General features: G+C 51.8%; 7 protein-coding genes and 1 non-coding gene across 8 annotated transcripts; 3 read left to right on the top strand and 5 right to left on the bottom strand.

Annotated features, from left to right (window-relative positions):
• Positions 1-410: 410 nt before the first annotated feature.
• Positions 411-2009, top strand: QC764_406400 (uncharacterized protein; the record flags this gene model as incomplete). Its single annotated transcript, XM_062946930.1, has 1 exon — positions 411-2009. One exon carries the CDS (start codon positions 411-413, stop codon positions 2007-2009), a length of 1599 nt encoding a protein of 532 aa, XP_062800790.1.
• A 2244-nt stretch (positions 2010-4253) lies between these two features.
• REI1 (pre-60S factor rei1) lies at positions 4254-6594 on the bottom strand. The gene is made up of 2 exons (XM_062946931.1): positions 5977-6594; positions 4254-5908 (listed from the first exon to the last, which is right to left on the bottom strand). Exons 1-2 carry the CDS (start codon positions 6120-6122, stop codon positions 4309-4311), a joined length of 1746 nt encoding a protein of 581 aa, XP_062800789.1. The 5' UTR covers positions 6123-6594; the 3' UTR covers positions 4254-4308.
• A 746-nt stretch (positions 6595-7340) lies between these two features.
• QC764_0069530 lies at positions 7341-7454 on the bottom strand. The gene has a single exon. It is a non-coding gene; the product is annotated as a tRNA-Pro (tRNA).
• Positions 7455-7922: 468 nt separating this feature from the next.
• KAR2_2 (ATPase with role in protein import into the ER) lies at positions 7923-10809 on the bottom strand. Its single transcript, XM_062946932.1, has 4 exons — positions 10412-10809; positions 10322-10341; positions 9914-10144; positions 7923-9857 (listed from the first exon to the last, which is right to left on the bottom strand). Exons 1-4 carry the CDS (start codon positions 10541-10543, stop codon positions 8249-8251), a joined length of 1992 nt encoding a protein of 663 aa, XP_062800788.1. The 5' UTR covers positions 10544-10809; the 3' UTR covers positions 7923-8248.
• A 1694-nt stretch (positions 10810-12503) lies between these two features.
• On the bottom strand, positions 12504-15728 carry QC764_406430 (uncharacterized protein). Its single transcript, XM_062946933.1, has 3 exons — positions 14928-15728; positions 14151-14903; positions 12504-14097 (listed from the first exon to the last, which is right to left on the bottom strand). The coding sequence occupies exons 1-3, from the start codon at positions 15211-15213 to the stop codon at positions 12710-12712; spliced, it is 2427 nt and encodes an 808-aa protein (XP_062800787.1). The 5' UTR covers positions 15214-15728; the 3' UTR covers positions 12504-12709.
• Positions 15711-17876, top strand: CCT5 (T-complex protein 1 subunit epsilon). Its single transcript, XM_062946934.1, has 5 exons — positions 15711-15906; positions 15977-15994; positions 16056-16104; positions 16178-17294; positions 17354-17876. The coding sequence occupies exons 1-5, from the start codon at positions 15897-15899 to the stop codon at positions 17810-17812; spliced, it is 1653 nt and encodes a 550-aa protein (XP_062800786.1). The 5' UTR covers positions 15711-15896; the 3' UTR covers positions 17813-17876.
• A 492-nt stretch (positions 17877-18368) lies between these two features.
• Positions 18369-21469, top strand: QC764_406450 (uncharacterized protein). Its single transcript, XM_062946935.1, has 3 exons — positions 18369-19319; positions 19376-19883; positions 19942-21469. The coding sequence occupies exons 1-3, from the start codon at positions 18813-18815 to the stop codon at positions 20235-20237; spliced, it is 1311 nt and encodes a 436-aa protein (XP_062800784.1). The 5' UTR covers positions 18369-18812; the 3' UTR covers positions 20238-21469.
• Positions 20489-21297, bottom strand: QC764_406460 (uncharacterized protein; the record flags this gene model as incomplete). The annotated part of the gene is made up of 2 exons (XM_062946936.1): positions 20489-20953; positions 21061-21297. The coding sequence occupies 2 exons, from the start codon at positions 21295-21297 to the stop codon at positions 20489-20491; spliced, it is 702 nt and encodes a 233-aa protein (XP_062800785.1).
• Positions 21470-22627: the final 1158 nt, after the last annotated feature.

The raw sequence follows: 22627 nt of genomic DNA, 5'->3' as shown, positions 1-22627 counted from the left end.
TGGAAGTGCTTGCAGACTTCAACCGCTATTTTGACACTGCAAACAGCAACTAAACACGAGACCCTGGCCATCTGATTTCGATTCTTCCCAGAGCTCGACAACTTTTGGATTCTTCTCGTTGCATCCGTCTTTCCCATCCCACCACCACCATCACCATCTTATCTTCCTAACGCCTGTGGTGGGGGTTGAACAGTTGCCCTAGAAACAAGGTTACCCTGCGCCGCTATCAATTTCACACTGCCGAAGCTCAGCGCTCATCACTTTTCAGCCCGCGACAGCAGCCCACCGGACCTACCAAATCGAAGCGTGGGGAAGCACCGCGGCGCGCGCGACTTTGCAGGTTACCACACCAACTTTTTGCCCACCACTCCCGGAAAATCTACGCGCCCAGCCATTCCTCTCCATTCAACATGAACGCAACAGTCAAACGCAAGTTCAACGCCCTAGTCCAAGGCATAGGAAACACCTCCTCCCCTTCCTCCACTCCCACCGACAACACCAACAACAATCACAACAACCCTGATTCCCCTCTTTCAACACCCGGCCTGTCACTATCCCGAACAATGACAGCAGAAGACATCCTCTCCAAAAAGCGACGCGTCAACGGCGGGTCAACTCCCACACCCCCATCCCGATTCGCGACACCGCAACCCCAGCGCTCGACAATCCTGAATTCCAGCCCGGGAAGTTCGATTCGTTTGAGCAGTAGTAATAATGGAGGGCCAACAACGATATCAAACGTCATGCTCAGGAAATTCAGCCCAGCTCCACGAGGAAGGGCCTCAGCAAAAGGGGACACAACAAGAGAAAAGAATCAACCGCCTAAATACTGCCCCGCCGACAGAGGGGAGTTACTCAGGAGACTGGCCACGTTTCAGGAGCTGACTGATTGGACCCCAAAACCGGAGCGGATATCAGAGATTGAGTGGGCGAAGAGGGGGTGGGTTTGTCTCGGCAAGGAGAGGGTGAAGTGTACGCTCTGTGAGAGGGAGGTGACGGTCAAGATTGGGAGGGGGAGGGACGTCGAAGGGGAGGTGGGGAGGGAGATGGAGGCGGAGGTTGTCAAGAGGTATGAGAGCTTGATGCAGGGGGATGGGCACGGGGAGGGGTGTTTGTGGAGAGGAACGGGGTGTGACGATTCGCTGCTGAGGCTGCCGTTGCCGAACTCGAAGTGGGCGTTGACGGCTTTGCGGGAGAGGTATGATGAGTTGTGTCAGAGGAAGGACTTTTTGCCGTACGAGTTCAACTTGAGACTGCCGGAGGGGTTGGATTTGGAGGTGGTGGTTAGATATTTACCAAGGACGTTTTTTACGGAACCGGCACCAGCAGCAGAAGGGGAACAGCGGAGGGAGGGGGAGGTGAATAGGCCGGCGTTGGCGCTGGCGCTGATGGGCTGGCAGGGGTTGACGAACCCACGGTTGGGTAACGCGCCGATTCCTAACAGTGCGAGTTGCCATACTTGTTTGCGGAGGTTGGGGCTGTGGATGTTCAAGTCGCGGCAGATCAACCCTGAAACGAACGAGATATTGGAGCCGGCACCAATGGATCATTTGGATCCGGTAAGAGAGCACAGGTTCTTTTGCCCTTGGAAGAACGGGGAGGTGCAACGGAATCCAGGGGCCAAGTTACTACCAAAAGGAAGCAAGGAGAAGCCAGCTTGGGAAGTGCTTTTGGAGGTCCTGAAGAATGAGAGTTTTATCCGAGAAAGGGTGGAAGGAACGGCTGGAGGGCATCATGGGAGGAGTAAGAGCAGTGCTGCTGCTGTTGGGACGTCAAAAACACCCGAGAGACCACGGCCGACGACTGCGGGTGGCACACCGATGGCAGATGGGGAGGATGACCGGGATGTGCAGGAAGAGGATGAGGAGGCGAGAAAGAAGAAAGACCAGGATGTCATGAGCCGGTTGAGGCGGGTGAAAAGCTTGTTTAATACCAAGGGAGGGAAGTTGTCGAAGAGGCTGGGTAGTAGTAGGCCCGGGACTTCCGGATCAATCGCACCTGGGGAGTAACATGGAGGGCTGGCTATTTGCACGGACATGGAAGCGTTCTTGCTGGTGAATCGTTTGGTATAGTTGCAGAAACAGTGTGAGGGCGTTATCGCGGTGTTTGTTGAGTTAATTGATGGCCGGACATCTCTGAAGTTATGCACAAAAGAATAGCTATACATACAGCTCCGGGTTGAAACTGCAGTAAGGAAAAGTCACGCGGTGATGTTGGGGTGATTTGAACTTGCTGCAAAATGTATCCAAGGCTCTCTTAGCCTCCGTCTAAGTACGTGTGATCATTTGGGTATCGCAGTTCGTAGCCGACATCCCATCAGCAACCTTGAATCTAGCCCTGAGAAGCCGGCATTGACACTCCCACTTGGTCAGTAAACCAAAACAAACCTCCTTCATATGTTGATCAGCTTATGCTAGGGCTGTGTGATCTGCGCGGCAGGAGGAGGAGGGGTGATGTTTGGTGTATTGCCGGAAGAGGTAGCAGGTGGCACGGTTTCCTTGGGTGTCATAGCCTGCGCGGGAGACAAGGCGGTTGATGTATGATTAAAACAGACGCATGAGGTTCCTGTGGCCTCGGCTCCGGCAAAGCCGCTGCCTTTCTATCGCGCTGGCTCTTGCGGTGAAGCCACAGTACCAGAGCGAGGCCGAGGACGAGAGCAGCTATCCCGCCGATGACGGTGCCGGCGATGGCGGCAGGGGATATCGATGATCCCATTTCGTTGCTGCCACCGCCGCCATCTCCAACACCAGCGGTACGGTGCACGCCGACATACTCAGGAGAGCAGCAGAAATACCCCCGATGGCCCAGGGCTGTCCTCGTAGAGAACCCAAGTCGAGTTGGCGCACGTTGTCAGGCTGTCCACGGCGTTTTTGCAGTCGCTCTCTAGGTACATGGTCGGTAAGTTTTTGTGGGGCACCAAAGGGCCCAGGTTTTCCCAGACCCACACCGGTTTGCTCTTGGGGCTGGATTTTCTTACTGTTTTCTTTTGAACCAACAACCAACTACTGTAATACTAATTTGCTTACCAATTTTGGCCATTTTTTGGCCTCATTTTCGCCGCCGGTGACTTTCCTAGGTCGCCAGCCCAACAGTTTTCCATTACCCCGACTTGAGGATTCTAAACACATACCTCCTGGACAGCAGTAGTAGTTGAATCTGACGCTGAGGCTAGTTGTGCTGTAGCAGGTATCGCCCGAGGGACAGCATTGAGTGACACTTCGGGACCGATTCCTCTTGCACGCCACCGGAGCGTGGTCCGGGCAAGTTCCATCGTCTAAGGAAGGTATCATGCCATGGGGAATTCCCCCTCGATATTTTTGACGGGGCGTGATCCTCTGGGGGACAGGCTGAGTTTGTTGGCGCGACATGTTGACATTTGATAACAAAACTGGAATTGATGAACCCCTCGGCTTCTCGTGATGTTAGAGCCAACGGAATTTCAAAGAAGCAGAAAACTGAGGACTCCCCACGCTTTAACTTCCAGACTGGTGGGTGTCCAAGCTGAAAACTCGCGTGCACAGGCTCTGGCTGAGAATCGCTTCCCTCAACTGGAAGCAGAATGAATGACCAAGCCAATAGCGCTGCTTATTGCATTACTTATCCCACAACACCGAACCAAACACCCTCGCCACGAAATAATTGAGACACTAAGGTAGGTTAACATGCCTTGAAGGATAGTCCATAGGCCTTTAAAGATAGGTAGTTTATACGCCCTTCAAGATAGTTGATAAACTTTCAAGGATAGTTATTAGGCCTTAGAAGATGGCTTAAAGGCCTATTCATTAACTTTTAAGGTATAAGGTAGTTCCCAGTATAGTATGGGTTAACCTACTTTTGTATCTCGATTATTTTGTGGCAAGGGTGCCAAACTAAAGGTCAACCAGTGGAAGAATGAGACATGGTTACAGCTCTCGGCGCAGAGCGCGATACCTATTCATAATAAACAACGGCACCAGTGTGACGGGCCATAGCGACGGTAGGCGAGTTGTGATGATGGGTCTCGAAGAGGTTGAAGAGAGATTCAAGTCTTCTGCCAAAGATAGATTGTGGCACAGTGGCTAAAAAAAGTGCCGAACTCTTAAAACGGAAGGCGACGAAGTGCCGTGGTAGAATTTGCGAAATGCTTGCACTGCGTCAGCGACAGCCTTGCTGAAGACATGCTCTTACACAAACAACCAAGATATTGTCAACAGATGCCCAATCATGTGGAGACCAAAAAGACCAACTCATGCAACAAACATGTAACCATTTCTCAGTTCTAAAACCCCAATGCACAAACGAAGTGGCACACCCCCTCTATCAAGCGCTCTAACGCAAGTATGTAGCCGGATGAGGCGCCTTCTCCTTGATGCCCAGTCTCGCCTGAAGCATGCCTCTGTCCTTTTGGTCCTTCCACTCTTGCTTCTTACCCTTCACCACCACAGCCCTGTGCTTCTCCAGCTCGCCAGCAGACCTGACACCCAGACCGGCAACGTCTCTGCCCACCACCGCTCTCCCCCTGGCCTTGGGGTTGGGATCCCGCAGCGGGACAACCGTCTGCCCATTCCCATCCTCGTCCACGTCCATGACACCCTGACCTTGCTCGTTGGCCTTGAGCAACAACCTCTCGGCCCTCTCCTCTGGCGTGGGGTATTTATACAGATTTTGCCTGTAGTACTTGTTGAGCGATCTGTGACCAACAGCCTTCCCACTGCCGAGGTGTAACTCATAATCATCATAGAACACCGCGTGACTCTTCTTGCTGTGAGCATGGAACCCATCTGCCTGCTGGTGCGTCCTTGGTGTGCTTGACGAGTGGTGATGATTCTTTGACAGCCTCTCATACTGGTGAAGATGTAGCTCCGCGGGAACGGCGTGCAAATCATCAGAATTCAGAGACGACTCGTCAGAATCCGTCTCCCATCCTTCTCCATTCCCATCCTCCATGATCTCATCACCATTCTCGTCGACTGTAACTGTCCTGGTTGCGCGGTGACCACCAAGTTTGGCACCACCGTTCGTGTCAGCATCCTCCATCTCCTCATCCTCATCCTCCCACTCTCCCTCTTCGTCATCAGAATAAGTGGCGCGGAAGTCGTAAAATTCACCAATTTCGAGCTGTTCATCTTCGGTTGTGAAAGGAATTTGGACGTGGGCTTTGTCGCGCATGTGAGTCTGGACGGCGTAGGTGGTGTTTCTCATCTTGGAGCAGGTGATGCACTCGTTGAGGTCATACACGCGCTCTTGGAGGTAGTTTATCAAGCCCTCGAGATCAACGAGGTATTGCTTCTCCGGGATGAACATGCCGTGGGTCTTTTCCATGTGCTGGGCGTTGAGCTGAGGATTCTCGGACTCATGATTGCAGAAAATACAAGTATTGATTGTCCGGGCAGGACCAGCTTGTTGTTGTTGTGAAACCACTGGGGTAGCAGATGAAGGGGTAGCGGATTCCTCCTCCTCTTCACTGGGTGTCTCTGACACGGGGTGCTCAGTCTTGTGCTGGGCAGCGGCTGACAAGTGAGGGTTGGAGGGACGTCTAAGTGGGGAGACGTTCTCGTTCTCTTGCAGCTGGGTGTTCTTGATACCCTCAACCACCTCGTTAAACTCCTCCTCCGCGTCCGAATCAACCACAGAGTCTGTAGGGGCTGGCTCGCCAAGCGAGAAGGTCATGGAGCTGGCATCGTCAGGGATCTTGCCCTGTGGGCGAGCCGCCAGAGCAGCGACCTTGGCCTTGTGCTTGGAGCTGGTAAGATGGTTCTTGTATGCGCCCTCGCTGAAATAATTTTTCTGGCAAACTTCGCAGGCTTTCTCGAAGCCGGCCTTGTCCGCCTGCGCAGTGGTGGCAGCGCGGGCCTGGAGGACCTTTTCGGTGAAAATTTCCGAGGAGATGGGGGGCAGCGAGGCGACACGGCGCTTCAGGTTGTAGCGACTGTGGAAAGTAAATGTAAGCCTGTGAACTCTATGCGCCAACATGATTATGACAGGGAGATAACTTACTGCCAGTCACTGCGCATATGACCCCTCTGCAAATCGCCATTGCGGAAGGCGACCTGGCAGGTATTGCAAGTATAAGGATGCGAAGATCCAATATCTGCGCCAGGAGCAGCGCCTGGAGCAGCACGACTACCACTAATAGTCGCCATAGCTGAAATATATCTCGTTTCTCGAATCGGAGGTGATCGCAATTTGGTGGTGGTGATGTCGTGCTCGACGGATGGCGGGGTTTTGGTCGAGTCAGACTTTTGATGTCTCCTTTCTTCGGCCAAAACTGTCCGGGGAAAAAAAGAGCAATGGGCGCTTCGATTTGTAGGTGCTGCGTGAGAGAAAGCAAAGATTCTCTCAGGATGTTTGAAGGTCGAGTGATGAATAATACACAACCACAGGCAAAAAGGGTATTAATAAAGAGGCGGCCCGTCAGAACAGTTCCTCGCAATTTTCTGGTGGCGGTCCCAATAGTGGGGGGTGGTCGTGTGGGCAACTGTGGACGTCACAACTCTTGGCAATGCGGGAAGCCCTGGGTCCAAGAGCCCCACTTTGTTTTCTAGAAGTGAACTGTGACCACCAGTTGCTCTGGTCAAGTCACTTGTTTACTCAAGATGAAGATGTCTTTTACGAGGCCCATACAAGTGGTTTCGACCTTTGGCTCAGTACTCGATTGAAACGGGCCTCGCCTAGTTGACCGGCTAGCTTTCTCCTCATGACAGAGCCAGTTGGTTACCTAATGTGGCCAACTGTGAGGAAGATGTGACACACCTCTCACCCACCAAGACAACGACCAAGACTGCGCAAACCATAATTGCATCCTTCTTACTAACATCATCACGTGTGAGTCAGACGCCGAGAACTATCGTCAATCAGTTGATATGAAACAGAATCATGGCTTCGCAAAGGATATTTCGTTCCCAACCCTAACCCCAACTTCAATCTCCTATTCTAACATCAGGTCTGTCACAAGATGCTTTTTGCTCGCCAGATTCAAGTTCACTTGTGCAATGGAAACACACTTGCAGGCTACAATCACTATTCCAACCAGCCAACTCAGTTTCGTGCCGTGAATGAATATCCAATGTGACAGGCTTTGCCCAGTCTTTAGACCTGCTGATCTCAGCGTCATAATTCACTGGTTGAGCCTCCCAAGTCCCCGAGTCTCGTGTCTTGAGGTCTCCATTCTCAGCTCCTCAGCCTCACAAAGCTCACCAAGACCCCCGTAGTCCAACAATCACCTACCAATCATCAATCCATGCCGCAGCTTCCTCTCCCTCCTTCACACCATGCCAACTCCCCAAAGTCCCACCCCCGCCAAAAAGAAAGTGCTTACTCAACCCAACAGCACCACCACAGCCAAAAACAACAAAAGAAACGGGCTCAATCGGGATTCGAACCCGAGACCTCGCACAAGGCTTGAACTGGTTTCCCAAGTTCTGGATTTGTAAAGAAAACCCGAAGCGCGAATCATACCACTAGACCATTGAGCCTGTGTTGTTTACTTTATACAAACATAGCCATCATGATTGATCCATCCCCAAACCACCTTGTCACATCAAACACTCCCAAGTCCCAACCCACCACACTCCAACCAACACATAGCCTCTATTTTGTTGCAAAATTGGCCCAAATCTTCAAGAGTTCACAATCAAATGAAGAAGTGAAGCAAGTGATGAGTGGATTAAGTGATAGATCAGTGATATGCCGGTGTTGGTGAGGATGCAACCAAAGACGCAGCGACAACGGTTGATATCTTCGAGGCTGTCACATCATCACCACGATGCTACCTGCATCAAAGCCATGGCCAACCACTGTTCTTTCCTGCAATTACGAATGTCAGACGTCCGGTTCCAAATAGCCTCCATCATGCTCTTTGATGACATCGTAGCACATCCCATCGAACATTGCCAACTTCCATTCAACCAAGATTCAGCAGACCACATTCACATCATCATCTTGGGACATTCGAATGTTTCAAGTAGGTTCTTTTGCTTTATACTTCATACATACTTTACAAAAGCCCGCGATGCGCCCGCCACCTACTACAACCGACACACACCAGACAATCACAGAATAATATGCCCATCCTTGCTTCCTTCCTATGACCATGATGAATATACCCATTTCACCCAACCCGAAAATCACAAAACACCACATCCACAAACATACGACACATCATCTCTGCGAGAACCTTCATTATGTGATGATGATTCTCTCTTTTTTCATCGAGCCATCAAAAAACGCGAAAAAACATTGGGGGAATCTATGATGCTACGTTACTCCTTTAAAGCTCGTCATGGCCAGCGGGCTCGTCGTCCTCGCCACCGGCACCACCGGCGCTGTAAAGCTTGCTGGTGATGGGGTAAGCAACGCCAGACAGCTTCTCCTTCTGCTCCTCGAAGTCCTCGGTGGAGGCAGTGGCGGCATTCTCCTCAAGCCAGTCCTGGGTCTCCTTGACGGCGTCGAGGATGGTCTCCTTGTCCTCCTCTGAGATCTTCTTGCCCATACCCTCCTCATCGTTGACCTGGTTCTTCAGGGAGAAGGCGTAATTCTCAAGACCGTTGCGAGCCTCAATGCGCTCACGGGTGGCCTTGTCCTCCTCGGCGTACTTCTCAGCCTCGGCAACCATGCGGTCAATCTCCTCCTGGGTAAGGCGGCCCTTGTCGTTGGTGATGGTGATGGACTCGGCCTTGCCAGTGCCCTTGTCGTGGGCGGAAACCTTGAGAATTCCGTTGGCGTCGAGCTCGAAAGAGACTTCGATTTGGGGAACGCCACGGGGAGCGGGGGGGATGCCAGTAAGCTCGAACTTGCCGAGGAGGTTGTTGTCCTTGGTCATGGAACGCTCACCCTCGTAAACCTGGATCAAGACCACGGGCTGGTTATCAGCGGCGGTGGAGAAGATCTGGCTCTTGCGGGTAGGGATAGGGGTGTTGCGGGTGATGAGCTTGGTCATGACACCACCAGTGGTCTCAATGCCGAGAGTAAGAGGGTTGACATCCATGAGAACGATTTCCTCAGTACCTTCCTCACCGGAAAGAACACCAGCCTGGACAGCAGCGCCGAAAGCGACGGCCTCATCGGGGTTGATGCCCTTGGAAGCCTTCTTTCCACCAAAGAACTCCTCAATGAGGGCCTGAACCTTGGGGATACGGGTAGAACCACCAACAAGAACGATGTCATCGACCTCGCCCTTGGCAACCTTGGCGTCCTTGAGAACCTGTTTCACAGGCTCGAGAGTCTTGCGGAAGAGATCGTTGTTGAGCTCCTCGAACTTGGCGCGGGTAAGGGTCTCAGAGAAGTCCTTGCCGCCGAAAAGGGACTCGATTTCAATACGGGTGGACATCTGGCTGGAAAGGGTACGCTTGGCCTTCTCGGCCTCACGCTTGAGCTTACCCATGGCCTTGGCGTCAGTGGTGACATCAACACCGTGCTTCTTGTTGAAGGTCTTGGCGAAGTGGTTAATGACACGCTGGTCGAAATCCTCACCACCAAGATGAGTATCACCGGCAGTAGCCAAAACCTCAAAGACACCTTGGTCGATGGAGAGGAGGGAAACATCGAAAGTGCCACCACCCAAGTCGTAGACAATGATCTGGCGCTCGCCATCGGTCTTATCAAGACCGTAAGCGATGGCAGCGGCGGTGGGCTCGTTGACAATGCGAAGGACGTTGAGACCGGCAATCATACCGGCATCCTTGGTGGCCTGGCGCTGGTTGTCGTTGAAGTAGGCGGGAACGGTAACAACGGCGTGGGTGACCTTCTTGCCGAGATAGCTCTCAGCAGTCTCCTTCATCTTGCCGAGAACCATGGCGGAAATCTCCTCGGGGGTGAAGGTCTTGTCCTCACCATTGACCTTAACGGTGACGGCCGGCTTGTCATTCTTGGAGACGACCCTGCAAACGCAAGTTAGTAGATGTCAGGAGCGACTCAAAAGTCATTGGGTACATACTTGAAGGGGAAGTGCTTGATGTCAGTCTGGAGCTCCTTCTCAGAGAACTTGCGGCCGATGAGGCGCTTGATATCGTAGATAGTGTTGTGGGGGTTGGCGGGAGCCTGGTTCTTGGCGGCGTCTCCGACTAATCTCTCCTCATCGGTGAAGGCGACATAAGAGGGGGTAATACGGTTTCCTTGGTCGTTGACGAGAATCTCGACCTTGCCCTTCTGCATCACACCAACGCAACTAGGGTTTAGTTAGCTTCCTGCTTCCCAAGTCTGCTTTTGCTCCCCCACACCCCGCACTGCCGATCTGTCAAAGTTGACACCGTGTCACAAGTGCTCGCAGTTGCGCCAAAGACCAGAGCAGCAGCGGCGGGGTGGTTCGAGAAATCGACGACGCCGTCGTTTGTGTAGAACTTACGAGTAGGTGGTTCCCAGATCCTGTAGAGAATGCTCGTTAGCAATTGTCCTGACCGCAAACCAAGGAGGGCTGTGGAGGGGTAGAACATACAATACCGATAACAGTGCCATATTCCGAGACATCGTCCGCTTTTACTTGCTGGACAAAGCCAGCAGAGAAGAGAAGGGCGAAAAACCCAATGATGCTGAGGCCGAGGGCCCAGCTCCGCGATCGACGTTCCATGCCGAAGGCTGTGTGTGTGACTGACGTGTAAAGAAAAGAAAACCTTTCACTCTCCTGCTAGCAGGTGTGATAAAGAGTATGGAAAAAGGATGAATGCCAACTATGGGCTTGTCGTCAAATACCAATCCTACCAGCTGACCAGTAAGAGAGGACGTTGATGTACCGGAGTGGTGGATCAATCGTTGGGATTGGGGAGAGGAAGAGGAAGAAGGAAGAGAGCAGAAGCTGACTTGTATCCTTAAATTTTCTGGTGGTGAATTGGGAAATCTGTCCTTATTCTGGGCTCTAGCCACCTCACACTTTAGCACTGGCCGCCAGCAGCCCGCGCCCGCCTTCCGAGCCTTGCAGGGCCTGCCCAATCGATTCACTTGGTTGGTTTGCCCCCGCTATTGCAACTTTCCATGGGAACAAAAGGTAGCGGTGACTTGCAGCCTTGAGCTGCTCCCACCAATTACCCCGCCGCTTGATATTCTCCCACGAGTCACTGTTACTTGAGCCTCCCCCGATTGTTCCTTTTTTGCCATCCATCAACTGCACCTGAAGCGCGCCTAGAGCTCCGAAATGCACCGCCTAGATATACAATGGATCGAGCTCTCATCAGCACTTGCAAGATCATCCAGTACGCTAGCTGATTCCAGATCTGTCTCTCTGTCCTCAACTACTTCCCCTACTTGAATCATGTGCTCCTCCAATGCTGTCCATATCTCATGTTTGCCTCTGTTTATTCACTTCATCCAAGTGTTGCTCCGACACTGCATTGCTCAACGTCCACCTGAAGCTTCTACACGATTCTGTCGTCCAACAGAAGCTTGGGCATGGAACTGCAAGCTGTTCACTGGAGTTTCAATAACCCCACATATTGGCAACTCACGGACCACTCATCGGCACCAATCCCTGCCTGCTCAAGTGCCAGAGTGGCCTTTTCCCAAAGTTGCGGCTTGCGGCTATCCGCCTCCCGCTTTTGGTAGCGCCAAGACGCCCCACTTGTATCAACACCAAGCTGGATTGATTGATGAGGCGGCATGCCAATTCCAACGACATCTCTCTGTGCCCAGGAAATACAACGTTGCTCAGCTCGAAGCATAGGATAATTTTCTTGAAAAGCTGAGATATTGTCTAATAAGCTCCGCTCGTGGGGACTAATCTTTAAGGTGAACAAGTCTTTTGAGGTTGTAAGATGTCTTCCTGCCAATTTCTAGATACCTCCGGCAACCTCCGACGGGCGAATTGTTTAACTTTCTTTGCAGTAGGCAGGGCCACTGTTCAGCGTACCTATCTTGCGTTGGCTTCGGGTTTTTTTTTAAAAAATCACTTACACTCACACTCATACTATCTAATGAAAACTGAGCTGCTGTCCAATGAAAGCTGAGATACTATCTAACATGAGTCCAAAGACTGGCTTGTAAAAGCTCAAAATCATTGCTACTAAACGCCTAGACATACAATTTATAAAGTAGATAGTATTTAAAGAAAACTTGGATAATATCTGATAAAAACTCAGATAGTGTCTAATTGGAAATAAGAGATTGTCTAGTAAAAGCTTAGAGACTATTTGATGGACAGAGACTTTGTTTTAGACGAAGCCAGTGTGGCACTCCAAATGATAGGTGCAAGATAATTGATTTGGGAGAAGGTTGTCAAGCGGACGGGCACTGGTGGAGGACTGGCATATCATTCTTCATACTAGCTCTCCTGGATATCTCTCTTTTTGATCCATCAGCTTTGCACCTCATATATGGAGTGCCACCTGGGTTTCTATCCATTAAACCTGGAAGATTACGGTGTGTAGCGGAAGCTACCTTTTGTATTTGGCCTACATACGTCTATGGGCCTCTTCCACTCCCACTACAAGGCCTTACCGTTCCTGCCTCTATTTAATGCAATATACTTATGTAGTATAACGCACTCAGTATAAAGATGGCGAGATTGTAAGTATGGGATAACTTACAGGTTTCTTGCGAAGCTCAGATACCGTCTAACAAAAGCTCAGATACTCGCCACGAAAAGCTCGGAGATTGTTTCACAAAAGCTCAAAAAAAAAAAGATTTACATGCCCCTCCTATCTAAGGATTCCCGAGAGATATCTGGTATAGCTTGCCTTGACATAAGAAAACTGATTAACCCCTGTAGCATCCCGATCTTGTCCCTCTATCGATATCTTGATAATCACTCCAGCAAACCAGCAGCAATAGTCTCCCCACCACTTCTCAAAACCACCCTCTGACCAGCCTCCAGCGGCACCTGATCGTCCAACTCCACTCGCACTCTGGCAACCTCCCCTGGCTTCACCAGCCTTGGATTCTTCTTCTTCACCCCACCGGTGGTCTTATCCAGCAGCGCAGGCATCGCGATAATCTTCCCTGCCGAGTGTAGTCGTCCCCGGTGGACATCCACTTGCATCGGCATCAAAAAGTCAAACGCCAGCGCCTTTAACGTGAACGTCTTATCTTTGGGGATTGGCTTGTTGGGGTCGCAGATAATGTCGCCGGATTTGACATGCATTGGGTCGATGTGGCTGAGATGTAATACCACGCTCTGTCCGGCGACAGCCCAGTCAGCCGGGGCCTCGTCCACAAGGATCGACTTGATGAAGGCCTTCTCAGTGGCCGGCTGGACCAGAACGGCGTCTCCCATTTGCAAAGATCCGGCGTCAACACGTCCAGAAACTGTGGCCTGACTTTGCTGTGTGCGGAAAACCTCGGAAATGTTGACTCTGAGAGGCTTCTTCGTAGCTCGAGCACTTGGTTCCGAACGCTCAAGTTCTTCGATGAGGGTGGGTCCAGTGTACCACCCAACAGCAGGGTTCTCGGATTTTTTGACCATGTTGTCACCGTGCAGGCCGGATACTGGTACGAAGGCGATATTCATTTTTTGAAAGCCGGTGGCCGACAAGAATCCGGAGACTTGGTTCTTGATCTCGTCAAATCTCTCCTGTGACCAATTCACCATGTCAAGCTTGTTGACGGCCACAATAATACGCGCCACGCCCATGCTTCGAAGCAGGAGAGAATGTTCCTTGGTTTGACCCTTGAGCCCGGACTCAAAGGCACCCGTGCTGGCGTCGATAACAAGAACGGCAAAATCAGCCTGGCTGGCCCCAGCTATCATGTTGGGGATAAAGTCTCTGTGTCCTGGGGCGTCAAGGATGGTGAAAGCTGTCGTCTCTGTCTCGAATCGGTTCGTGGCAATATCAATGGTGACACCGCGGGTCCGCTCTTCTGACCCCTGATCCAAAACCCAAGCAAGAGCAAATGATGATTTGCCTATCGTATGGGCTTCTTTTCGGAGTTTCTCGACAGTACGCTGGTCAACAACACCAAGGTCAAGCAGTAGCCGACCCATCATGGTGCTCTTGCCAGCATCGACATGGCCAACCACAACAAAACTGGCACTCTTCTTTTTGGTGCTCTTCTCGAACTCGGAGAGAACGTTGATGTTTCGACTTTTTGGAAGAGGGGTATCGTCGATCTTCAGCTCCGAGACCGAACTGGATAGGGAATCTGTATTGCTTGATTTTGACTTTTTGCTCTGACCGGCTGGGGGCTTCTTTCCGGCTGTATCAACTATCAGCATCAATGTTAGCACCCGCTCTTTGTCGAAAGCGAACCTTTCGCTTGAGCCGCGAGAACGATGTCATCCGGACTGGGCTTCGAAAATGCTTCAAGGACAGACGGCGCGAGTCCCAATGTAACCACATCCTGTCGGATGGTGATGGCGGGGGTATGGCTGCTAAAAAGCGTCTGGGCAAAGGCGGAAGGTTGAGCTTTCTTGACAGGCGGGGCCTGAGCAGGCTCTCCGACCGCCTCTGGTTCTCTTGTGATGGGATTGGCGCTCTGCTGCTCAGACTCTGATCTCGGCTCTGTAGGAATGATAGGCACACGCCCCTGTGCAGTTGACGAAGAGGTCTTGAGACGCTTGCTGAATGCACCTGACAAGGGCATGTTTTCCTTCTCTGTCGAACTGCTACTGACAGACAGGCCCGTCATCTGAGCTCGAGTTTGTTCCACCTCTTGCTCCGACGATTTCTCCTGAGCCTTCTTCTTCCTCGCTGCAGCCAGTGCTTGGAGCTTGGTCATCTTTGGCGCCGCTCCTGTGCCTCCAAGAAGCCCACACCGCGATCGCGGTACCACGGGCGGAATCAAGACACTTTCTCTATCCTTTGGGATGTTTCCCCAAGGCATGTCGTGAAAGAGGGCAGGCAGGGATGCCTGGGGCAGGGGATATGAAGGGCATGATCCCGACACCCAGAAGCCCACATCGTCTTGTCGAGACCCCGTCTGTGGTGAACATCGGCCGCCCAGTCCGTGTCGGTTGTTCTCGGCCCAGTCTGACGAGTCTTCAAACTCGCAGGAAATTGTAGCTGTTGCAGGGGTTAGGTACTTACCAGTGGGCTTCTGAGTGGCGGGCTTCGGTGCCTTTGGTGCTGGGCGGTTGATGAATTTGTTGGTCAGATATGTCACCGATTTGTCAACGTCAAAATAGTAGTGCCAGAGAGCCTCCTCGATTTGCTCTTTGGTGACCTTTGACGCCTCCGTGTCGAGGGCACTGCGAACATCGACCACGCCCTGTTCCATAAGAAGTCGATTCTCCTCCTCTTCCTGTAGATCCACCTCGTACTCATCCAGCACCTCCTCATAGTCCAAGTTGCGGATAGCTCTGTGACGCGACATCTTGTCGGTTGGTGTAGATCAGTGTGTATCTGGCTAGTGTTGGTGGGAAGTGCGGTTCAGGTGTTGATGACTTGGTCTAGGGTGAAAGAAATCTGAGGCTGGAGCGAGGGAGTCCTCTGTTTAAGTAGTTGTTTGAGTGGCGAGTGTGAATTTCGAGTTGTGGTGTGAAAAACTCTGTTGCGGTGTGAAGAACTCTGAATTGACGCCAATACAGTCCCTGATCTTAAGGAATGTGAACCTCTCAATTAAACTCTTTTGAGTTCTGCCCAGGCGCATTGATTTGGCGTTGACCTTGCTTGGAAGCTTCTCTGGACTGTGATGGGGACAAGTGATGTCGATGGCGGGGTTGTCCTGCCGTTTTGCCAGGTTAACCCCACCATCACAGGCACAGTGCCCAAAGGCGGTGAACACCCAAATCGCGGGGCTCCTAGGGGCCGGGCTGTTGACAGCCAACCACAGGGCTGAGTCGGACTTAGATTCTGCCGTGGCCGCCAACTGGGAGGGTCAATTTTTTGAGATTGCGTCTGAGCTCTGGCGATAGCGAAAGCTGCCTAGCGGTGGAGGAGCAAGCCCAGGAGCCCTGTTTATTGACCAACCTCTGGAAACCGTCTCGGAAGCCAGCACCACCACGACTCTGACCTTGGCGCATCTTCCTACAAGAGACAAACAAACAATCCTTCAAGATGGCGATGAGTATGTCCAGGAGCACCCTTACCGCTTTATTCCTAAGCAGACCCCAGCGTGCTAACTACCCGGCTTATAGATTTGGACTTGTCGAACGGTATGCGACGACACCTCCCCCAGGGTACGGTCACCGCGTTACTGACGGATGCATACCATAGCGGCGGTGATGAAAGATGAACAGGGACGGCCTTTCATTGTAGTCAGAGAGTCAGTACCGCCCTCGATTCTTTCAAGTCCAACACATCCTCCCCCACGTTGCCCCGCTAATACCCCTTTTCAGTCAGGGCAAGAAGAAGCGCCAGTATGGCAACGAAGCCGTCAAGTCCCACATCCTCGCTGCCCGCACCGTTGCGAACATCGTCAAGACCTCGTTAGGCCCCCGTGGTCTCGACAAGATCCTCATCTCCCCCGACGGCGATATCACAGTAACGAACGATGGCGCGACCATCCTGCAGCAGATGGAGATTACAAACCACGTAGCCAAGCTGCTTGTGGAGCTTTCCAAGTCCCAGGACGACGAAATCGGTGACGGCACCACTGGTGTTGTCGTCCTCGCCGGTGCTCTCCTCGAACAGGCCGCCGAGCTCATCGACAAGGGTATCCACCCCATCCGCATCGCCGATGGTTACGATCAGGCCTGCGACATTGCCGTAGCGGAACTCGACAGAATTTCCGATGTTATTGAGTTTGACAAGGAGAACACAGAGAACCTGACCAAGGTTGCGAGAACAAGTTTGGGCAGCAAGATTGTTTCCAAGGCTCACGATCAGTTTGCCAAGATCGCCGTAGATGCGGTCTTGTCTGTGGCAGATCTGGAACGGAAGGATGTCGACTTTGAGCTGATCAAGATGGACGGCAAAGTCGGCGGCTCTCTTGAGGACACACTCCTCGTCAAGGGTGTCATTGTTGACAAGGACTTCTCACACCCACAGATGCCCTCTGAGGTCCGGGACGCCAAGATCGCCATTCTGACGTGCGCGTTCGAGCCCCCCAAGCCCAAGACCAAGCACAAGTTGGAGATCAGCAGCGTCGAGGAGTTCAAGAAGCTGCAAAACTACGAGCGCGAGAAGTTCGTCGAGATGATTCAACAAATAAAGGATGCCGGTGCCAATCTGGCCATTTGCCAGTGGGGTTTTGACGACGAGGCCAACCATCTCCTCCTCCAGAACGAGCTCCCCGCCGTAAGATGGGTTGGTGGCCCAGAGATTGAGCTGATTGCCATTGCGACAAACGGCCGTATTGTTCCCAGATTCGAGGACCTTAAGCCAGAGAAGCTTGGCACCGCTGGTATCGTCAGAGAAATGACCTTTGGCACTACAAGGGAAAAGATGCTTGTTATCGAGGAGTGCGCCAACACTCGTGCGGTAACAGTCTTTGTTAGGGGCAGCAACAAGATGGTATGTACATTCTCTAGAGATCTTCACCGAGAACCGGATTTCAACTAACACTCCCATAGATTATCGATGAGGCCAAGCGCTCCCTCCACGATGCCCTTTGTGTCGTAAGGAACCTTGTCCGTGACAACCGCGTTGTCTATGGTGGTGGTTCCGCCGAAATTGCATGCTCTCTGGCCGTTGAGGACGAGGCTGTCAAGACCCCCGGTCTCGAGCAATACGCCATGCGCGCCTTCGCCGAGGCTCTTGATGCCATCCCCATGGCCCTTGCCGAAAACAGCGGTCTCAACCCTATTGCCACTCTTGCCGAGGTCAAGTCTCAACAGGTCAAGGACCCATCTGGCCGTGGCCGTCTGGGTGTGGACTGCATGGGCCGCGGGTCCAACAACATGAAGGAGGCGTTTGTTATTGACCCATTGATTGGAAAGAAGCAGCAGCTCATGTTGGCGACACAGCTGTGCCGCATGGTGCTCAAGGTGAACAATGTCATCATCTCGGGCTCAGGGGAGGATGACTTTTAAGATGGGCGGAGTACATATAAAAGCTTAGACATGCTGAGATACCTACAATGCTGAGAGGTTGTAATGACTATGTTGATTGCTCTTAATAAGTTTGTAGTACTGGATTAGGTCTGGGAAAAGCTTACCCTTGGGGCTCTTATGGTGTTGTGCGTTTCTACCAGGGCGTCCTTCCGGCAGGAATCTTGTGAGGGAGTGAGGTTGAGTGCATGGGGGCCTGTTAAAGTTCCCATGTGAGTTGAGCTACATCCTACCACCCTTACCACAAAATAATGAGATGCTAAAGTAGGTTAACATGCCTTGAAGGGTAGTCTATAGGCCTTTAAAAGATAGCTTATAGGCTTTTAAAGATAATTTATAGGCCTTTAATGATAGTTAATAGGCTTTAAAAGATCGTTTAAAGGCCTATTAGTTCACTTTTAAAGTATAGTTCATAGTCTAATATGGGTTAACCTACTTTTGTGTGTCAACTATTTTGTGGTGAGGGTGCCTACAACGCCAGAGCTCAGTGACCGAGCTTCTGGACCATCTGATCCCAGCTTTATCTGAGTATCTACAAGTCCTATCCCATGATTCTAATTAAATCATCTATTAGATCATCTCAGCTTAAACTCACGACACCTTATACATCGTCATCCTCTCTCGGCCTGCCATCGCAACCCTAACCCTTGCTTACCTGCCATCAGCGCCAACGGCCAACAACACGCAAGCAAGTGGAAGTATTCGTACTTTTCTTTCTGCACAGCCCCTGGATTTGATAATCTTTGGTAGCGTATGGCACTTCCTCTAGTTTTACACAGCCCAAAACACGCGTCATTCGGCCCCATCCCTTCAATGTGGTCGTGCTGACCAAACCCTTGAAGAGCGTCGAGTCCACGACAACCCCAGCCGCATCTTCAAAAGGGGAGAATGTCCAAGGCCGACTTTTTATAACACTCTTTGCATGTAAAGAATTTGAGAATATACCCTTGATCAAGAGCCACTTGTGCATCGTCAAACAAGGATGGACAACCACCACCCATCACCAACCTCTGACCACTGGGTTCCCTGCTCGACATGTTCCCCTGGGGGTGTCCCCGAATCAGCAGAAGACTCATCCGGGCCAGAGACAGCACCGGTATCAACCCCACATACCGGCACACCCCACACTAAAGAACCAGCAACCCGAGCCCGCCGAAGGCCAATCCCGCGAAAGGGACACACAAAGTCCCGGCTGGGTTGCTTCCACTGCAAGAGGCGAAAGGTCAAATGCCAGGAGACGATCCCCTCCTGCTCGAACTGCGCGAGGGTCGGACTGGTGTGTGAGTACCCTGAGCGGCCGAGAATGGCGTCGGCGTTTTCGGCTTCGGTGATAACGGTGGTCCCAACGAACAGCTTGCAGTCATCGACGGCTACGGTGTTTACGCAGGAGGATATGAGGTACTTTCATCACTTTTTGGTGACTGCGTACCCGCCTTTGCCGATACAGGGGGATCAGATTTGGATGCAGACGGCGAGTTTGTCGCATAGCGTAAGCTCTCAAACTTGGAGAACCCTCGGGAGTATCTTACGCTGACTGGGCACCAGTATGATTATCTTATGCATGCCATGCTTGGGCTGGCGGCGTCACATCTTGATTTGCATGGGGGGAATTGCTCTTCGCAAGCGCTGGCTCACCGTGTCAAGGCGATACAGTCTCTTAACAACAGTTTGAGTAAGCCTTGCTCTTCACAGGCTGAGGGGGATGCGAGGTTTGCTGCTATGATGGCTTTGGCGTTTCAAGCGAGCTGTATGGCTGAGGGTATGCCTGAGTTTCTCGCCATGTCTAGGGGGTGTCATATTATTGCAAATACCGCTATGGGTAGCATGAAGAACTCGTTGTTCCGTGAGTTTACACAGGAAGGGTACTGTGATAGCGTCCGACGAGTCATTGGGATCGTTCCCTTGGATTTGAGCGAGGATGAGGAGATTCTCATTGGTGACTTTTTGAAGTCTCTGAGGGCACTCGGACCTCTGTGTAAGAGCCCGCTGGAGGTCAAGTTCTTGGCTTCAACAGAGGCGATTGCAAAAGCTGCCAGGGCGTCGGCGTCAGAAGGTCAGTACCAGTCCAGTCTTTCTGGGAGAGATCAAATGCTGACTTGCTACCTATACAGCCTTTTCTCAGTTTGCCGCCCTGTATTCCTTATTCAACCACTCCAGCAATGAAGAGTTCGCCCCCTTTATCGACCCCAACAACCATCCAGCCCAACTGCTCTTCATCCACTTTGTTCTCATCGAGTTTGCCATTGGGCACATTGCTCTCACTACGTGCAACAAAGGCGGGCGTTTTGCCTATCGAAAAAGAACCTGCATTGCCTGGATGGAGAAGCTTGCTGCCGGGCTGCCTGTCGAGTACGAAAAATACGCAGAGTGGCCGATGAATTATGTCAGGAGGCTAGCTGCTCGCTAGGTGAACGGCCATCTCTTGACAACAACCTCACGCCTGAGTATCACTTCCCCCCTCACTCTTCTTCCCCTCTGTCACCTCCCCCCTCTTCAAGCAAGCCCCCGGATGCCAAACACAAAACATCCCTATCGCCAGTAGCATCCCCGTCCCCTCAAACACCCAAAACAACCACTCATTCCGAAAGGCATACCCGTCAATCCCCTCCACGAACTCGACCAGCCGGTAAATGCACCTCACCTAGGTATTATCCATCATTAGCACCCTCCCTCCCTTTCCCCAACCAACCATCTCCAGTCAATTGAAGTACTCACGAAAATCAACCCACTCGACACCCAAACCGCCACCAGCAACCCCCCCCAACCTCCCCCCTTGCTCCCCAGCTGTTTCACCAGAAAATTAAACCTCCCCAGAACCAAAAGAAAAACCCCCACTCCCGCAACCTGCACCGCCAGCCCAGCAACAAGCACGTCAACTCCCGATAGTGCCTTCAGTCCAGTCCAGTTCGCCGACGCGGCGATGGAGGTCCCAGACCCCTGGATCGCAGCGGCGAGGATGTCGAACCCGACGAAGAGGCGGGTTATGAAGCGGGTGGGGATCTTGAGGAGGGTGTGCCGGGTGGGGAGGGAGTGAGAGATCAGCCGGCCGAGGAGGAGGTAGTTCCCTGCGGCAAAGAGGAGGGGGGCGAGGACGTGGAGGGTGAGGGTTGCTATGAAGGCGGCCTTTTTTTGGGTTAGAAATTAGAGACAAGAAGAAGGGATGAGTGGGGTTGAGAGGGAGGGTTGGGCTGTGTTCGGGGTAGGAAGGGGTCTATAGGAGGGGGGCGTACAATGTTTCCCTGGTTCTTGACCGAGTATATCCTCACCGCGTAGCCTGCCACTTCCAGCAAAGCACCAAGAGGGAAGACGGTCATGTGCCAGGTCTTGTACCGGCAAAAGGTGAGGTAGGTGATGTAGAGACAGGCGAAGAAATAGAGGATCAGAAAGAGGATGGCGGGTGGCAGGGAAGGGGAGTACATCCAGACGGAGCCCTTTTGGAAGACTTGGGTGGTGGGGATTTTGGCCATTTTGACGGCTCCCTACGAGAAAAGGGGGAGACTTGCGTTGATGGAAAGGATCAGGCAATGAATTGAGAGAAGAGGGCGCTATATACACGGACATGTGTGTTGACATATTGTTCTTTTGGTTGTATAAGACGATACAAGGAGATATAAACGTTGTCGTCGGATCCATCCCGAGCAGAATCGTCATCATTCTCACTCTAATACCTCCTAGACTACCATTATGTGGTGTTCAAGTCTCCCATACGCCTCTTTACATCCTTCCAGCCAGACTTCAACCACCAACTCAGTCTTGGCCACAGCCCAATCTCGGGTTCCCTTGGTTAATCCGATTGGTTTGGCGACACTCTCATCTTTAAGCTTATTGCCTTCAAGCCTTGGCGGCCTCGTTTTAATGGTTAACGTCAAACAATTGGAGCAGTAAAACATTGCTGGACGATCAGACCGGAGGTGGTTGGCTGACAGTTTGTGTGACCTCCCATGGGAACGGTTTGCGTGTCCCGGCTCTCCCAATGCGAGGAATGCGAGTCAACAACCACGGTATTGGTGCGGCGCAGGAGCCTCCAAGATACTAAGCATCTCTTAAGGTATTCCGCCCGATGACGGGAAAGAAGGTTAATAGAGCTCGTATATTCCGCATTCTTCAACCTGTCAGGTCTTTTGTTGTCCTTATTTCCCATTACAACTTGTGATGTCGGCCATCGTATGTATCCTGCCAAGACTTAGTCGAAAAGGGGGCATAAATAGGGGTAGCGGTATCTTCATAAGAGGCAAAAACAAATGCACCAGCGAATTATCTATCCACAACCTTTCAGATGAAATTGGCTTGGAACAAGTACACAATATTTTCCCCTCTTTGGTTGTATATATCTGTTCTCTTGCATAGAAGGTAAATTTTATAAGCTTGCGATCAGTCTCGGATAACATCTAGATCAAGCTGAGCCGATGTTGAAGCAAGTCAGGACAACACTATGGCAAAGCTAGGGCGTAACGATTAGAAGCACCGAGACGTAACACTGGTTTGCAAAGATGGTGTGGTCGAGCGTAGATAACATAGTCTGTTACAACTCTCCCTCACTCTTTGCGCAACAGCTCTTAGGCCAGGTAGTCTCAAGCGAGGACAACATTCCCATTGGCATCAAGGTAAACCACATGCCAACCTCATCCAAGTCCGACGGCTTCTTTCACTCCCATTCTCCTAACACCAGCCAACCCAGAAAAAGCCGACTCCTTCCATCAAAGCAAGCCCGAGCACCACCCATCCAACGACACCCTCCGACTCTTCCCGTCCACCAGACCCTGCACGTCATTACGCTGGCCGTGCCTCTCCGATCTA

The sequence above is a fragment of the Podospora pseudoanserina genome, chromosome 4 (assembly GCF_035222485.1).
Source record: "Podospora pseudoanserina strain CBS 124.78 chromosome 4, whole genome shotgun sequence".
NCBI classification, from domain to species: Eukaryota; Fungi; Ascomycota; class Sordariomycetes; order Sordariales; family Podosporaceae; genus Podospora; species Podospora pseudoanserina.
This window is presented reverse-complemented; position numbering and strand designations above follow the sequence as displayed.

What these genes read in the sequence shown, in the direction of transcription:
- CCT5 (XM_062946934.1), top strand. An exon ending in CCTTTCATTGTAGTCAGAGA is followed by an intron (nt 16,105 to 16,177) that starts GTCAGTACCGCC and finishes ACCCCTTTTCAG; the next exon opens with TCAGGGCAAGAAGAAGCGCC. An exon ending in TTAGGGGCAGCAACAAGATG is followed by an intron (nt 17,295 to 17,353) that starts GTATGTACATTC and finishes ACACTCCCATAG; the next exon opens with ATTATCGATGAGGCCAAGCG.
- QC764_406450 (XM_062946935.1), top strand. Translation starts at nt 18,813, where the DNA reads ATGGACAACCACCACCCATCACCAACCTCTGACCACTGGGTTCCCTGC. An exon ending in CGGCGAGTTTGTCGCATAGC is followed by an intron (nt 19,320 to 19,375) that starts GTAAGCTCTCAA and finishes ACTGGGCACCAG; the next exon opens with TATGATTATCTTATGCATGC. An exon ending in CAGGGCGTCGGCGTCAGAAG is followed by an intron (nt 19,884 to 19,941) that starts GTCAGTACCAGT and finishes CTACCTATACAG; the next exon opens with CCTTTTCTCAGTTTGCCGCC.
- REI1 (XM_062946931.1), bottom strand. Translation starts at nt 6,122, where the DNA reads ATGGCGACTATTAGTGGTAGTCGTGCTGCTCCAGGCGCTGCTCCTGGC. An exon ending in CATATGCGCAGTGACTGGCA is followed by an intron (nt 5,909 to 5,976) that starts GTAAGTTATCTC and finishes TACTTTCCACAG; the next exon opens with TCGCTACAACCTGAAGCGCC.
- KAR2_2 (XM_062946932.1), bottom strand. Translation starts at nt 10,543, where the DNA reads ATGGAACGTCGATCGCGGAGCTGGGCCCTCGGCCTCAGCATCATTGGG. An exon ending in ATGGCACTGTTATCGGTATT is followed by an intron (nt 10,342 to 10,411) that starts GTATGTTCTACC and finishes CATTCTCTACAG; the next exon opens with GATCTGGGAACCACCTACTC. An exon ending in ATCAAGCACTTCCCCTTCAA is followed by an intron (nt 9,858 to 9,913) that starts GTATGTACCCAA and finishes TTGCGTTTGCAG; the next exon opens with GGTCGTCTCCAAGAATGACA.
- QC764_406430 (XM_062946933.1), bottom strand. Translation starts at nt 15,213, where the DNA reads ATGTCGCGTCACAGAGCTATCCGCAACTTGGACTATGAGGAGGTGCTG. An exon ending in CGCCACTCAGAAGCCCACTG is followed by an intron (nt 14,904 to 14,927) that starts GTAAGTACCTAA and finishes CCCCTGCAACAG; the next exon opens with CTACAATTTCCTGCGAGTTT. An exon ending in TCTCGCGGCTCAAGCGAAAG is followed by an intron (nt 14,098 to 14,150) that starts GTTCGCTTTCGA and finishes TAGTTGATACAG; the next exon opens with CCGGAAAGAAGCCCCCAGCC.